This window comes from Musca vetustissima, unplaced genomic scaffold (assembly GCF_032173495.1).
Source record: "Musca vetustissima isolate MV318-11 ecotype Yass unplaced genomic scaffold, APGP_CSIRO_Mvet_v1 utg31286, whole genome shotgun sequence".
Taxonomy (NCBI): domain Eukaryota; kingdom Metazoa; phylum Arthropoda; class Insecta; order Diptera; family Muscidae; genus Musca; species Musca vetustissima.
In genome coordinates this window covers 156,674-172,436 of record NW_026877543.1, presented here as the reverse complement: position 1 = coordinate 172,436, position 15,763 = coordinate 156,674, and the positions used below count along the sequence as shown (strand labels likewise).

General features: G+C 34.1%; 1 protein-coding gene across 1 annotated transcript; it reads right to left on the bottom strand.

Annotated features, from left to right (window-relative positions):
* Positions 1–2,113: 2,113 nt before the first annotated feature.
* LOC133322154 (pickpocket protein 11) lies at positions 2,114–6,297 on the bottom strand. Its single transcript, XM_061531200.1, has 7 exons — positions 6,152–6,297; positions 3,636–3,842; positions 3,253–3,555; positions 2,719–3,191; positions 2,484–2,664; positions 2,299–2,411; positions 2,114–2,238 (listed from the first exon to the last, which is right to left on the bottom strand). The coding sequence occupies exons 1-7, from the start codon at positions 6,295–6,297 to the stop codon at positions 2,114–2,116; spliced, it is 1,548 nt and encodes a 515-aa protein (XP_061387184.1).
* Between the last annotated feature and the right edge of the window lie 9,466 nt (positions 6,298–15,763).

Here is a 15,763-nt window from a genome sequence, read left to right as displayed (position 1 = left end):
GTAAAGTGGGACGGGACCGACTATATGATACCTTTCACCACTACGGGTATATTAAAAAGATGCATCCTAACAGAAGGGCCATTAACATGAAATTGGATGAACTAAAATATGTGACTTTCATATAAATGTGAATCGACTTAGATCAATCCATAAACATGTCATTCGTTTGTTACAATGGGACACAATTATGTAAATCGAGCCCAATTAACACGAAATCGGTCGGAAATATATATGGGCTACATCTGTACTTCTACACGCAATTACGTCATTCTATTCTATAGCCAAATGTGAACGGCTTTCAACGAATCTTGTCACAAGTTAAGTTAGACTAATTTATGCACGTTTTGTCCTTATGGTCTTAACCGAACTGTGCTAGCGTGACCATCACATCGTCACACTCATAATACGATCAATAAATCATCTAAAAAACCTGTACCCGAGCAGTGCCAGTGTGAACATGCGGCCACAGTCCAAAAATTGATCCTGTCGATTATCCTGATAAGAAAAAAGGATACCAATAAATTTTTTGAATTCAGTGGCCCACAATCTAAACAGGCTAAAAGTTTCGTCCCACAATTCGAAAAAAAATAATTAGAGCTCTGTTCGGGTTAAAATCGGACAATTTTCAGGAAACTTTACACACATCATTCTAGACTCAATTCGGTATGTTATGTCAAATTAAAATAAAATTGGGCTATATATAAATCTGAACCGATTTTTCTAGACTTAATTCAGTACGTTATGCCAAATTTCGTGCAAACCGAATGATATATAGGGACATTGGTGAACCATTTACATAAAATCGGACGAAAATATATATGGGAGCTATATCTAAATCTGAACCGATTTTCACGAAATTTAACACACACATTTCTAGACTTAATTTAGTACGCTATGCCAAATTTCGTGGAAATCGAAAGATATATATGGACTTTGGTGAACCATTTACATTAAATCGGTCGAAAATATATATTGGAGCTATATCTAAATCTGAACCGATTTTTCTAGACTTAATTCAGAACGCTATGCCAAATTTCGTCCTAATCGAAAGATATATAGGGACATTGGTGCACCATTTACATTAAATCGGACGAAAATATATATGGGAGCTATATCTAACACGCCTGCAAGAAAAATTCTTTAAAAATTCAACTCTCCGAAAAAAATCTTAAAAATCAAAGTCTATAAAAAAGTCTTTAAAATCAAAGCCTCCAAAAAATGTATAAAAATCAAGGTCTCCAAAAAAAATTAAAAACCAAAGTCTACAAAAAATTCTTTTTATTTTAAATTTAAATATCAAAGTGTAGAAAAATTTTAAAAATCGAAGCCTCCAAAAAACTTCTAAAAACCAAAGTCTCCAAAGCATTAAAAATCAAAAAATTCACTTCAAAAATTTGACCAAAAATCTGAAAAATAAAAATCCAAAATTCTTTAAATTCACGTCTGCCAAAATTCTTAGAAGTCTACACCTACAATATATTCATTTAAAGAATCCAAATCTCAAATTACCTAATTTCTTCAAGATCCATCCCACAAAAAATCAACATCTCTACAAAATATTACAAAAGAAAATATACAAAACGACTCTAAAAAAAATTTTAAAAATTCAATTAAAAATCAAAGCCTCCAAAAAAATTCTTAAAAATCAAATTCTACAAAAAATTCTTAAAAATCAACGACTCAAAAAAAACACAAAAATCAAGGACTCCAAATAAATTTTAAAAATCAACGTCTACAAAAAATTCTTAAATTTGAAAAAAAAATTGAAAAAATATATTATTTTAAAAATCCACGCCTTGTGATTCCATGAAAAAAAATATTCTTTAAAAAATCCATGTTTTGTGGTTGATTGAAAGAAATATTCTTTCAAAAATCCACGCCTTATGGTAGGTTGAAAAAATATTCTTTAAAAAATCCACGCTTTGTGGTTCCAAGAAAAGAATATGTGGTTGCTTAAAAAAAATATTCTTTAAAAATCCTTGTGGTTGCTTGAAAAAAAATGTGGTTAATAAAAAATCTTATGAATCCATTAGAAAAATATTCTTAAAAAAATCCTCCCCTCAGACCTCCTAATAAAAAAACGACGTCATGAATTGAAAGTTTATTGTTATATTCAATTTCCATTTTGACGACGTTTCAAAAAATTTTCCACCAGACGTATAAAGACAAAATAAATAATTTCAATACCGCTGATCAATGAGCAGCCCATACAGATCCCTATGACTCCACCTATGTTTGCTAAAATAGAAATAAATCTTCAGATTTTATAAATTCTCTGTAAAAGCTTCAAAAACTTACACAACATCTGATACCAATTATACAAAACATTCTTTTGATATTGCGTACCATATTCCGTGGGATAGTATATTTTTATCAAACTAATATCCTGCGCGTCTTTTGGTAAAGATTTCCTGAAATCCGAAATAAGAAAATAGTTGTGGATATCATTTCTCGCTTCCCTTTCTTGTCATTAATTAACTTACAAATATTTAAAATTATCCGGAGAGTGAGGATTATCCTTGAGGCTACTCTTGGCCTTGTAAAAATTATAACGATGAAAGGTGCACAAAGGCAGGCATTCGGGACAGCTTAATGCATCCAAAAGTTCGGCTTGCATGTGTAGATTCATATACTCCAAGGGGGGTTTGTAGGTCTGCCAGGTAACTGAAATGGGCATCCATATATTAAAACGCCTTTGTTTAAATCTAAAAAACTCACTTCGATATCTTTTCAAACATTCGGTGTGGGCCAATGAACACTGTACCAGCGGTTCTCTATCATTGTCCATCTCCACCTTATCCCCAAAGGCAAAGAAGGGCATACAATTACACAATGATTCTATGCTACGAATTTTACATTTCATCAAACAACCAGCCTGTCCATAGCCACCCATTTTATCCTCATTGGGGAAGTAGCAGCCCCGTTTCGCCACAGGATGATGTCTCACTGCATTTGTTGTAATTTGTGATACTAATTTCAATCGGATATCTATATCATCACCAGCATCCACCTGGACAAGGCCCATGTGTCCTGTGGAGCTATCGGCATTTTGTTGTTTACCAAATATTTGTATTGTAAATCCCGTCAAACTATCCTCGGCATAAAAATAGTCTTTTGTCGTGGAGTTGAGGAGCAGCACCAGGCCCATATCACTACCAGCACGTCGGGCATAATAATAATTCTGTTCGGTTCTGGAATTAAAATCAAATTTTAAAGGGGCTTTGGATTACATCTTATGCATATCTCAGATACCTCTCATATTGATAATTAAACACACAGCAATAACCCCTTGTAAAGCCCACCAATTTTAGCTCCTCCTCACAATTAATGGCCTCACCAGCCCAATAACATGCCAACAACAAATCTTTGCACTGCGGAGCCAAACCTCTCAAAAACTTTGCCGTATTAAAGGGTTTACCGCCCTGACGTTCCAAAATATCTTGTAAATTTTGTGCTTCATCAAAATCTATTGAGTCTGTATTGAAGAAACCTGCAAACAGCTTCAATTTCTCCAACCAATAATCATAGAAATTCAAATCGAATGAATCGCGGGACCTACAACAAATTGGCGGTGCATTAAATATTCTCGGTGAGTGCAAAGTTTTTTGTGACACACTGTAGGTCGAACTACTTACAAATTTCTGGCCAATGCTTGCATGGCAGTTCGACTCAACTTATTGTGACTACAAACGGCAATCGAGGGAAAGGGTACATTCCATATGGTATGTTCTTGCGGATCCAGTGTGGTTATAGTGGGCTCAGCCAGGAAAGAAGACATTGTGGAGATGCAGACATAGATGGCGAAGGCCACACCCAGTACAATGAACATGAACCAGAAGAGCCTAAAATGAAATAAAATAATTGTGGATTTTTTAATGAATTTTTTTCAAGCCACAATCCCTATATATCTTTCGATTTGCACGAAATTTTGTATAGCGTACTGAATAAAGTCAGGAATGATGTGTGTTAAGTTTCCTGAAAATCCGTTCCGATGTAGATATACCTCCCATATATAATTTCGTCCGATTTGAGGTAAATGGTGTACAAAAGTCCCTACATATCTTTCGATTTGCACGAAATTTGGTATAGCGTACTGAATAAAGTAAGGAATGATGCGTGTTAAGTTTCCTGAAAATCGGTTCAGATTTAGATATAGCTCCCATATATATTTTCGTCCGATTTGAGGTAAATGGTGTACCAAAGTCCACATATCTTACGTACTGAACTTAGTATAAGTTAGATGGGTCTGATTGGCACAAAATTTTGCACAACTTATTGAAGTTATTATAAGATAACGTGTGGCAAGTTTTGTTGAAATCGGTTCCGATTTAGATATAGTAGATATATATAGTTTCTTCCATTTTTAAGTAAAAGGTGCACCAAAGACCCAAATATAGGTAGGTCGATTGACACAAAATTTTCACAACGTTCTGAAGTTTATATAACCTAGCATGTGGAAAGTTTTATTGAAATCGGATATAGCTACCATTATTTTCTCCCGATTTAAGAAAATGATGCACCAAGTAATCAGAATGTGGCCGATATTCTGTGCCAAATTTCGATTAAATCGGCTTAGATTTCGATATAGCTTTTATAAATATTTTCGTCCGATTTTATGTAAAAATGCGACGTCTTTAGAATGCATCTGTCGAATATACCCAAAGTGGTGAAGGGTATCCACAAGGCGTGGATTTTTTTAAAGAATATTTTTTCAAACCACCACAAGGCGTGGATTTTTTAAAGAATATTTTTTTCAAGAAACCACAAGGCGTGGATTTTTTAAAGAATATTTTTTTCATCGAACCACAAGGCGTGGTTTTTTTAAAGAATATTTTTTTCATCGAACCACAAGGCGTGGTTTTTTTAAAGAATATTTTTTTCATCGAACCACAAGGCGTGGTTTTTTTAAAGAATATTTTTTTCATCGAACCACAAGGTGTGGTTTTTTTAAAGAATATTTTTTTCATCGAACCACAAGGCGTGGTTTTTTTAAAGAATATTTTTTTCATCGAACCACAAGGTGTGGTTTTTTTAAAGAATATTTTTTTCATCGAACCACAAGGCGTGGTTTTTTTAAAGAATATTTTTTTCATCGAACCACAAGGCGTGGTTTTTTTAAAGAATATTTTTTTCATCGAACCACAAGGCGTGGTTTTTTTAAAGAATATTTTTTTCATCGAACCACAAGGCGTGGATTATTTAAAAAAATATTTTTTTATCGAACCACAAGGCGTGGTTTTTTAAAAAATATTTTTTTTATCGAACCACAAGGCGTGGTTTTTTTAAAGAATATTTTTTTCATCGAACCACAAGGTGTGGTTTTTTTAAAGAATATTTTTTCAAGGGCCAACACAAGGCGTGGATTTTTTAAAGAATATTTTTTCAAGGGCCAACACAAGGCGTGGATTTTTTAAAGAATATTTTTTCAAGGGCCAACACAAGGCGTGGATTTATTAAAGAATATTTTTTCAAGGGCCAACACAAGGCGTGGATTTTTTAAAGAATATTTTTTCAAGGGCCAACACAAGGCGTGGATTTATTAAAGAATATTTTTTCAAGGGCCAACACAAGGCGTGGATTTATTAAAGAATATTTTTTCAAGGGCCAACACAAGGCGTGGATTTATTAAAGAATATTTTTTCAAGGGCCAACACAAGGCGTGGATTTTTTAAAGAATATTTTTTCAAGGGCCAACACAAGGCGTGGATTTTTTAAAGAATATTTTTTCAAGGGCCAACACAAGGCGTGAATTTTTTTTAAGGAGCTATAAATTATATCTGTGAATTTGTATATGTGGGAAAATCATTTTACTTTTCATGTGATGTTTTATGAAATTCCCTCTTTAGAAAATGTTAGGCTTTAATATTTTCCCATTCACCACATCATTTGTACATCTCCACATTTCAAGCTGTTTTTAATTTAACGTTATTGAACTTTAATCCCATAATTGCTTCATTTCACATAACATAATTGAACACAACACCAATACACACACAACAGACCAAAAATCTGTGATTGATGACAATTTATTATTGCACAACATAATTCACAGAATTCTTGCGTGTCAAACAACCAACCGAAGAAAAGCAACCAGGTTGCATTGATGTCCACCATCAAATCCATAAACATACCCACCAACCGACCAACCAACCTTTGATACTTTCGCCGTCGTATATAATACAAAAGGCCAAAACCGTTGAGGCTTGTTTTTTGGAAATATTCAACCAATGTCTCTTTGGCAGCCTCATAGAAAATTGAAGCTGAAGATGACGACGACGATGATGCTGGTGCTGGCATTTTTGTAGAGTTTATTAAACTTTTGTCACCACGATTCGATACACAATAACTTAAACACCGATTGTTGTTTGTTTTTGTTGTAAAGAAAGCGCATTAACAACTAACTGCAAACTAAGTAACCAAAATGTCACCAACAATAGCATCAGCCAGCAATGACAATGATGACACTATTTTTTTGGTGGCTGCAGTACTATTTACGAATCCAACCGCTGCTATGCCGTGCTGCTGGCCTATGAGGAATACAGGTGCGGACTGTAAACAGACAGGCAATCTGGTTGGTAGTGTGTTTGAATGGTGTGACATTAACTTTGAGGGATGGTGTCTTATTTGATTGTCGAGATTTTAATCAGGGCAGCAATAATTGAAAAATAATATATTTTGAAGGCGTGTGTGAACAGAAATATTTGTGTTTATTTTGGAAAAACAATGTATTAATATCAGATAGCGGAAAATTAATGGTGAAGGTAAAAATTATCGCGGTATAGATAAATAAATTGTCACCACTTTGCGATAATCTACACAGCGAGTAGCCTGATGATCTTTTTGTATCCTCCAAAGATAAAATACCTCTTGGCAGAAAGTTAGGCATTTTGGTAATTTCCGGAACCCCATATGGAACTATGTAATTTTTCAAAAGGTAGGTAAAACCAGTGAGCGGAGCAGTATAGTCGGACGGGGCCGACCATACGATACCCTACACAACTACCACGGAACTCAAATTTTCTGCGGATGTTTATTCCGAGCCTGGGCAATATTTCGTGATATTTGCACCCTCTTGCCCGATTAGAGGTAAAAAGCACATCTTCCTCACACTGACATATTTTCCGAATATTACGTGTATTCAGTACAGCTATTGTCCAGATTCCCTTCACTGTGGGTTGTGTTGTGATGTTCGGCTTTCATTTGTGGTCCATGGATCGACTAGAAAATAACACAAAAAATTAAGTTTTCGGTCCACTTCATCCCAAAATTATTATCTGATCATCACCGAAAATTGTAGGCGTTGTTCTTGACCATACCCGGAACCTCATGAAACATTTCAAAGCGATCAGCGCTATAGTTCCGCTCTCTAGACTGATAATGGGTTACTAACTAATATACGAATGCGGAGATACCTGTAAATATTTAGTTGTAACTCCCAAATCCGAGTACATACGACAATATAATTGGTCTAAATTTTAAGGTCAACCACTCCTCTTGGATATACAATCAACTTCTCGGGTCTATGTCCTTCAGGGGCAAATATGTACGCCATAGAATACAAATTTTGCCATTTTCACACAAAAGTCAGGGTCCATTTGGCCCGCTAAATATTGACCGATCTTTATCAAAACAGGCATGCTTATTCTTTGGCCCGATCCCCTTCTCCATGCAAAATTTCACGAAGTTAGGGCCATTATTGCGGCCTCTGGAGCGACCAGGAAAACCGAAAAAAATTAGTATTTGGTCCATTTCATCCCCTAAATATTAAACGATCTTTCACAAAAACAATAGGGGTCTTCATTGGCCAGAACCCATCATACATGCAAAATTTCGTGAAGATTGGTCCATAACTGTGGCCTGTATCGTGTTTACAAATTATAATGGACAGACGGACGGACACACATGTCTAGATCGACTCAGCTAGTCGAGATATGACGATCGGTATACTTAAAGGTGGGTCTAGGACCAATATTTCGCGGCGTTACAAACTTTTGGGGCTGCACAAAGCTATAATACCCTGACAACATAGTTGTGTAGGGTATAAAAATAATAAAATAAACAAGGCCATAAACACTTATAATTTGTATAAAGTTCGGTCAGAATAGAAATAAATCGGCTGAAGAGTAATAAAGCAGCAGGAGCTAATGGGTGGTTATCAGCCGAACTATTCAAGACTGGTGGCCAGATGTTGGTAAGGAGCATGCACCAGATGATTAGTACAATTTGGCTAGAAGAATGCATTCCCAATGATTGGAACCTCAGCATCCTGTGTCCCGTGCACAAAAAAAGGAGACAAGATGATATGTGCCAACTATAGAGGAATTAGTCTTCTTCCCATCGCATATAAAGTGCTATCCAGCGTGCTGTGTGAAGTGGCTAAAGTCAATGGCCAATGACATTATTGGACCATACCAATGCGCCTTCAGACCTGGCAAATGCACCATTGACCAGATTTTCACTCTGCGCCAAATACTGGAAAACCCCCACGAAAAACACATCGACACATTCCACCTATTCGTCGACTATAAAGTCGCATTCGACAGCCCTATCCGTTCAGAGGTACTTACAGTCATGTCTGCGTTTGGCATTCCTGAAAAATTAATACGGCTATGCAGGATAACTTTAAGTGGGACATGGTCAGCAGTTAATGTCGGAAAGGACCTATCAGAGCCCTTCAATACCGAAGGATGATTCAGACAAGGTGACAGTTTGTCGTGTGTTCTTTTTAACATCCTGCTAGAAAAGGTCATACGAGACGCAAATGTGAACAGAAATGGGACTTTGTACACCAAACAACACACGTTACTCGCCTACGCCGACGACATCGATATAATGGGTCGAACACTGCGATCGGTAACAGCCAACCTTGAACAAATTGAGAAGGAATCTGCCAAAGTGGCTCTGGCAATAAATGGCGAGAAGACAAAGCTAATGGTATCAACGGGCAAGACGTCCGGTAGACTCGGACCAACTGTGGAACTTGAGAACTACAGTGTCGAGGTAGTCAAAGATATTATATACTTTGGTACCGCCATAAATAAAACTAATGACATCCGTTTTGAAATTCGGAGAAAGATAATGTTGGCCAACAGATGCTACTATGGTCTGAGTAAGCAACTCAAAAGCAAGGACACTTCCCGCCAGACCAGCATGGATACTTGCGCAAGCAGATGAGGCACCTCTTAAAGTGTTTGAGAGAAAAATTCTACGAAGGATCTGCGTCGACGGTGAATATCGGCGTCGAATGAACCACGAGCTTTACAATCTATACGCGGACCTCGACATAGTCAGACGAATCGAGCTGCAGTGACTACGCTGGCTAGGCCATCTTGTGAGAATGGATAAAGATGCCCCAGCTCAAAAGGCGAGTCAAGTGATGGTTCACGCAGAAGGGAAAGGCCACAAATTCGATGGAAAGATCAAGTGGAAAAGAGCTGCGCACTAGACCGACGCGCATGGAAACATTTTTTAAGCTCGGCCTATGGAACAAATGTTCTGTCACAAGGCAACTAAGCACGTAGTAAACGATTTTAAGTAGTCTAAAGTCGGATTTTCCAAGCTGTAATTAGAAGTTAAAATACCTTCTCGCTGAAAATTAGGCACTTTAAACGTAACTCAAATGTAATTAATTTGTATACCCTTCACCACACTGTGGTACAGGGTATTATGTCTTTGTGCATATGTTTGTAACAGACAAAAGCAAACTAGATAGACTCATGGTTACTTTTGAGAATATGCATAGAATCACTTTTTAAGTCGATTTAAGCATGTCCGTCCGTCTGTCTATGTTAAATTGTAAACAAAATACAGCATTTTTGATTCGAATTGGATGAAATTTGGCACAGCTCATTTATTTGGCCCAAGGACGAACCCTATTGAAATTGGGAAAAATCGATTCAGATATAGCTCCCATATATATTTTCCTCCGATTTTAGGTAAATAGTGTACCAAAGTCCCTATATATGCTTAGATTTGCATGAAATTTGGCATAGCGTACTGAATTGAGTCTAGACTGATGTGTGTTTAGTTTCGTGAAAATCGGTTCAGATTTAGATACAGCTCCCATATGTATTTTCGTCCGATTTAATGTAAATGGTGTATCAATCCCCGTATATATATATTTCGATTTGCACAACATTTCGGACAGCGTATTGAATTAGGTCTGGAATGATGTGTGTTAAGTTTCGTGAAAATCGGTTCAGATTTAGATATAGCTCCCATATATTTTCGTCCGATTTAATATAAATGGTTCACCAAAGTCCCTGTATATCTTTCGATTTGCACAAAATTTGGCATAGCGTGCTGAATTAAGTCAATAATGATTTGTGTTAAGTTTCATGAAAATCGGTTCAGATTTAAATGTAGCTCCTATATGTCTTTTCTTTCGATTTTATGTAAATTGTGCATTAAAGACCCAAATTTGGTCCGATTGGCACGCAATTTTCCACAACGTACTAAAATTAATATGAATTAATCTCAAGAATGTTTCGTTGAAATCTGTTCAGATTTAGATATGGCTCCCACATATATATTTTCGTCCGATTATAGGTAAATTGTGCACCAAACTCGCAATATTTGTTCGATTGAGACAAGATTTTGCACAGCGTACTGAATTAGGCCCAGCTTGATGTACATGTTTTGTTGAAATCGGTTCAGATTTAGATATAGATATATAGATATATATAGTTTCCATATAGAGTATAGTCCGATTTTATGTAAAATTTTTTCGATTCAGACAAAATTTTGCACAGGGTCCAGTTTGATGTACGTGAAGTTTTGATGATATCGGTACAGTTTTAAATATATATTTCTCAATTAGGTCCTCAATTAGATTTACATATAGCTCCACATACATTTTTTGCTCGATATCATATAAATGGTACACAAAAGAATCCGAATGACATAAAATTTTTCATAGATTTCGGAATGGTACGTGTATGGGTTTTTAGTTGGTTCAAATATCTATATAGATCACACATTTAGTTTCGCCGCATTCAATGATCCTCTAAAGATTATATGTATGTTCTATCTACAGGATATTGTATATATTAGCATCTCCTGTATGTATCCAAAGTGGCCCCGTTTGACTTTTGAACCTTCCTTATTGGTTAAGATTTTTAAAATATTTCTCAGATTTTATTAGATTTATCGTAGATTTTATAAAAATATTTTTGGGGACTTGTCAGAGTTGTGCGTTTTAAAAATAATATTTATTTTTAAAGAAGACATGTGCGATAGTACTTCATATGAATGATAAACTTTCCAAAGCAATTTTAATGAGTTATTTTGAAGATCTGCCAGAGCTACAATCATGCATTTTCTAAAGAAGTCCGTCCTGTTCAATGACCGATTTTTTACCATTAGTCCAATTTACACCCAAACATAATTTTACCGATGTCCTGAATTTATTTATAAATATCTTTTTTTTTAATTTTTATAATTGTTGTTATGTCAATAACCTTCCTCCTTTATAGATCTCTTTCTAGGAAACGAAGATATACTGAGGTGCCTAGTTGACCATTTTACTCGGACATCCTTTAAAATTACGTCGTGATGTAAATGCTCTATTGGCATAATAAGGAGCCAATCTCATTCTTCAGTCTGTATCAGCAACATTATCAAACTACAAGACTAGACAAAAATTAGCAACGAATGTACCAATTTTTTATATGAGGTGAATGACTTAAGGACTTTGTTTAAAAGTTAAATAAACGTTTCACTTATAGCGCTGGTTTATGCTGACGATTAAAAAACCCCGGGAGCTTTATACATGCATCCTTGATTGAATGTGGATTTGTTAATCCTCCTATAGAGGAATGAACGACTCCGAAACAAAAAAGACAGAAGTCGTATTGACGATAGTTGTCTGCGAATACTGATTAAGTTGATTCGTATATCAATTCTCCACTCCCGTGATATATTCAGGTTCAATTATCTACAATCTTCAGCTACTTTCATTAAATAAAATGAAATAAAACAACATAATTTAGAATTTTTTTTTATAATTTTTATTGTATTTCACTTACGGAGCTATAAGACACATGCTTATTCTTTTTTTAAAAAAAGGTGTAGTTTTTTAGTTCTTTATGTAGCAATAATTTTTTCTTCTTATTTTTTTTCAATAACATATACATATGAAACATAATGATGCTAATGCGAATGGTAATGTTTGCTAAAAAAATGACAATGTTCTTGATTACAAAATGATAAATTTGCATTCTATATTTTTTAATACATATTTGTATATATGTAAACGATCTTCAATGTTTCTATAAATATATGTTTGCTTTTTTATTTAAAAAATGTTATTGTTTTACAATCTAGACATCACTAATAATTTGAGTGTTTCACATTATTTTCATGGGACAAAGAACAAAGATGGAGAAATCAAAAAAACATTAAAAAAATAAAACAAGTGAGTGAATCGAAACAAAGTGTGTGATTTTTTTTTAATGGAATGTTTTGTTTAAGAAAACATTTACTAAATATGCAACTAATTTAATTTTAAAATATATTCCAAGAAATACTTGAGATAAATAAATACAAAAAATATATATAACGTTTCACGACAAAAAATATAATAAATACACATGTAGATTATGGAGATTTTATTTATGGAGAATTTTCATGAAATTACAAAAACAAACAAAAAATTATGTGGAAGAAATAAGTTTGCCCCTTTGGAGGTAAAGGGTAATTGGTAAGGATATTTAATTGGGGTGTTTCTGAGTCTAAGTAAAATAAGTTCCAAATAAATTAGTAACATAAAAAATATTAAACAGAAATTTTAATAGTTTTTATTTTGCAAATAAATTTTTAACATATTTCATATGTCAGTATGCGGTGATTCATGATTTTCTTTTTGGATCTTTTAATGTGTGTTACTTTGTTATGTTCTTTTTTAATCTACTTAAATATAAAATTTTTTGTAAAGATTTCTCACTAATACTTGATGTTGTCTACTTTTTTTTAATTTTTTATGTGTGAATTTTGTAACGTATTTGAAATATAAGATGAGACGTCTATTTTGTTAGAAATATACTCTTCTAGTCTATTGAGTTAGTTACATGATCACACAGAATAATTTCGTTATTAGGGGAACGTTTTTTGTTTCTTGTTGTATATGGGAAACGTTGCATGTTTAATTTTTATTTTGGCATCAAAACAATAAGTAAAAATAGTGTAAGTGCAGCACGTTCAATTGTATCTTTGATAATAAAATAATTTTTTTTTTAATTTTTTTATTATTTTAATGGAAAAAAGTATTAATAGGGAATATTCTTAATAAACTGGCTATAGAAATCAAAAACTGATATTGCATTTAACCGAACCATATGTGATGGACAGAAAATAATATATGGAATTTCATACACATTAAACTACTTATTTTCGCACGCACGGTAGGAAGTATCACACACAACCTTCATAATGAGGAGAACAAATTCAACAATTTCATATGAGGATTTCCATTCCTACATAAACTAATATTACAGAAAATTTGTTTGAGTTATGCATATAGGACTTTTAAAATACAAAAAATCGGACATAAGGGTGACCTAAAAATATATTTTTTTTTTTTTGCCACGAGTCACCACGTCGATATATTTTTTTGCCACGAGTCACCACAAGGTGGTATTCCATCCAGCCCTTCCAAAGCAATTTTAACAAATAATTTTGAAGATGTGCCAGAGTTACAATCATGGATTTTCTAATGTAGACCGTCCAGGTCAATGACCTATTTTTTACCATTAGTCCATTTACACCAAAACATAAATTTACCGATGTCCTGAACTTGTTTATAAATATTTTTTATTTTAATCACCTCCCTCCTTTATAGATCCCTTTCTAGGCAAGGAAGATATATTCTGAGCCAATCTCATCCTCAAAGCAACATTCTGAATATTCCTTCAGTGTGAATCAGTAAAATTCCCAAACTACAAAACTAGACAAAAATTACCAACGAACGCGCTTTTTAAAATACGTTATATACGTTAAAAAGAGGTAATATCAAAAACCGCCAAAAAGCTATTCTGAAATATGGACTTACATCGAAATGTTTTGCAAGGAGCTATTCCATCCATCGAATACTTTTTTTTATAAAGGGAATTCGTTTAGAAAATGGGGCTATGACCGACCGCAAAATGCGGGAAATTGGGTGTTACCATTATATTGGGGTGTAACAACCAAGCTAAACGCCACGAAATATTACCCTAGACCCTATTTTTAGTATAACGATCATATATCTGTCCCTCGATATCCCATTATAAATTATAATCAATATACAGCTTTCAAGTAAGTTCGCATCCGGCTAAAGAAGATGGGTAATATTTAGGGAATTAAAAATAATAAAAATATTTAATGGTGATCGTTCCTTATTTACCGTGACCTACCATTTGTGTAATACAATTTTTAAATTTAATGTTACTATAATAAAAATTTGTTAAAGGGATCAGGAATTTCAAATCTTCTGGTGGTATCAGATGGCCAGTTTATTTTCAAGAACTGGATTATAATGGTGAAATTTCGAAAAAACAATATTTTTGTACACCATAATCGTCGATCTAAGAGAGATAATCTTAGATTGAGAACAGGTTTTCTAGACAGTTCAGAGCCCTTAATATAAAATTCCATGAAAATTCATTGGAAACCCCCTTAAAGTTCCTCATCGCTTAGTATATAATTAATTGGGTTCTCAAATCCGCTCAAAGCCAAATAAAATGGTTTTGTTCTCAGGCGGCTATCTTTACTCTGACTACAGACAGACGGACGGGGAAATATGCACAAATCGCTTCAGAAAAAAGGAAAAACACTTTTAATTCGACCGAACCACAGTGAGGCGGACATTCAAAATACGTTCAATATATCGGGACCATTAAATGCGGGCAATGCTTGTACGAATATTTGGCAACCAATGAGAACCTAAAGTATTGATTTAAAGTCAGTTCGATTGAAAAGCGTGTCCAAAATCGTCAAAATATCGAAAAATGAGGGAGACCATTATATGGATTCTTCCCCGAAACTCGAACCAATATTGACAATTTTTCATAGAGAGATTTCCTAATCAATGAGGATGCATAACACAGCTAAGTGGCGAGCCTACTCTAAAAAGTGAACCATTATTGATATTTATTGGTAGGAAGATTTGCTACCCCATGAGAACCTAAAATACGGAATTACAATCAATTCGGTTGGAAGCATACCAAAAACAACAAATACTTTGGTTATATGGAGGATATGCCAAAACATGTACCGATATATCCCATTTCCATACCAAACATCCTGGGAGTACTAATAAAGTATGTTCCTATATTGAAATTTTATCAGGAAACTTTTAAATAAATTAATAGGAAGGACGTGATTTTCGAATAAAAAATGTCATGTTGTGTAAAAAAACTCATAAGAATATTTCCACACACTCCATTTAAAGTGTGAGTAAATTTAAACGCATTTTCTTTTTTTTTTTTAAATAGCAATGCGCGATATCCACGAAAAATAAATATAGGAATTTAAGTAAATCATTATATTATTTTTTTCATACATTGTCTAATTTGGTATTATTTTCACCTTCAAAATATATATCCTTAGGAGTATATAAAATTCTGGCTTCGACCACGGAGATTTAATAAATTGAATAGCATAAAGATATCGCATACCAATTCCTCAAATCTAACTTCTTTCACACAAAAATATTAACTATGATTGGTTTTAATCAAATATTGATATATTAAATTTGTTTGCTTATATTCCTCGCTTTCCAAATATT

What these genes read in the sequence shown, in the direction of transcription:
- LOC133322154 (XM_061531200.1), bottom strand. Translation starts at nt 6,297, where the DNA reads ATGCCAGCACCAGCATCATCGTCGTCGTCATCTTCAGCTTCAATTTTC. An exon ending in CGACGGCGAAAGTATCAAAG is followed by an intron (nt 3,843 to 6,151) that starts GTTGGTTGGTCG and finishes ATTTCATTTTAG; the next exon opens with GCTCTTCTGGTTCATGTTCA. An exon ending in CCGGATAATTTTAAATATTT is followed by an intron (nt 2,412 to 2,483) that starts GTAAGTTAATTA and finishes TTCGGATTTCAG; the next exon opens with GAAATCTTTACCAAAAGACG.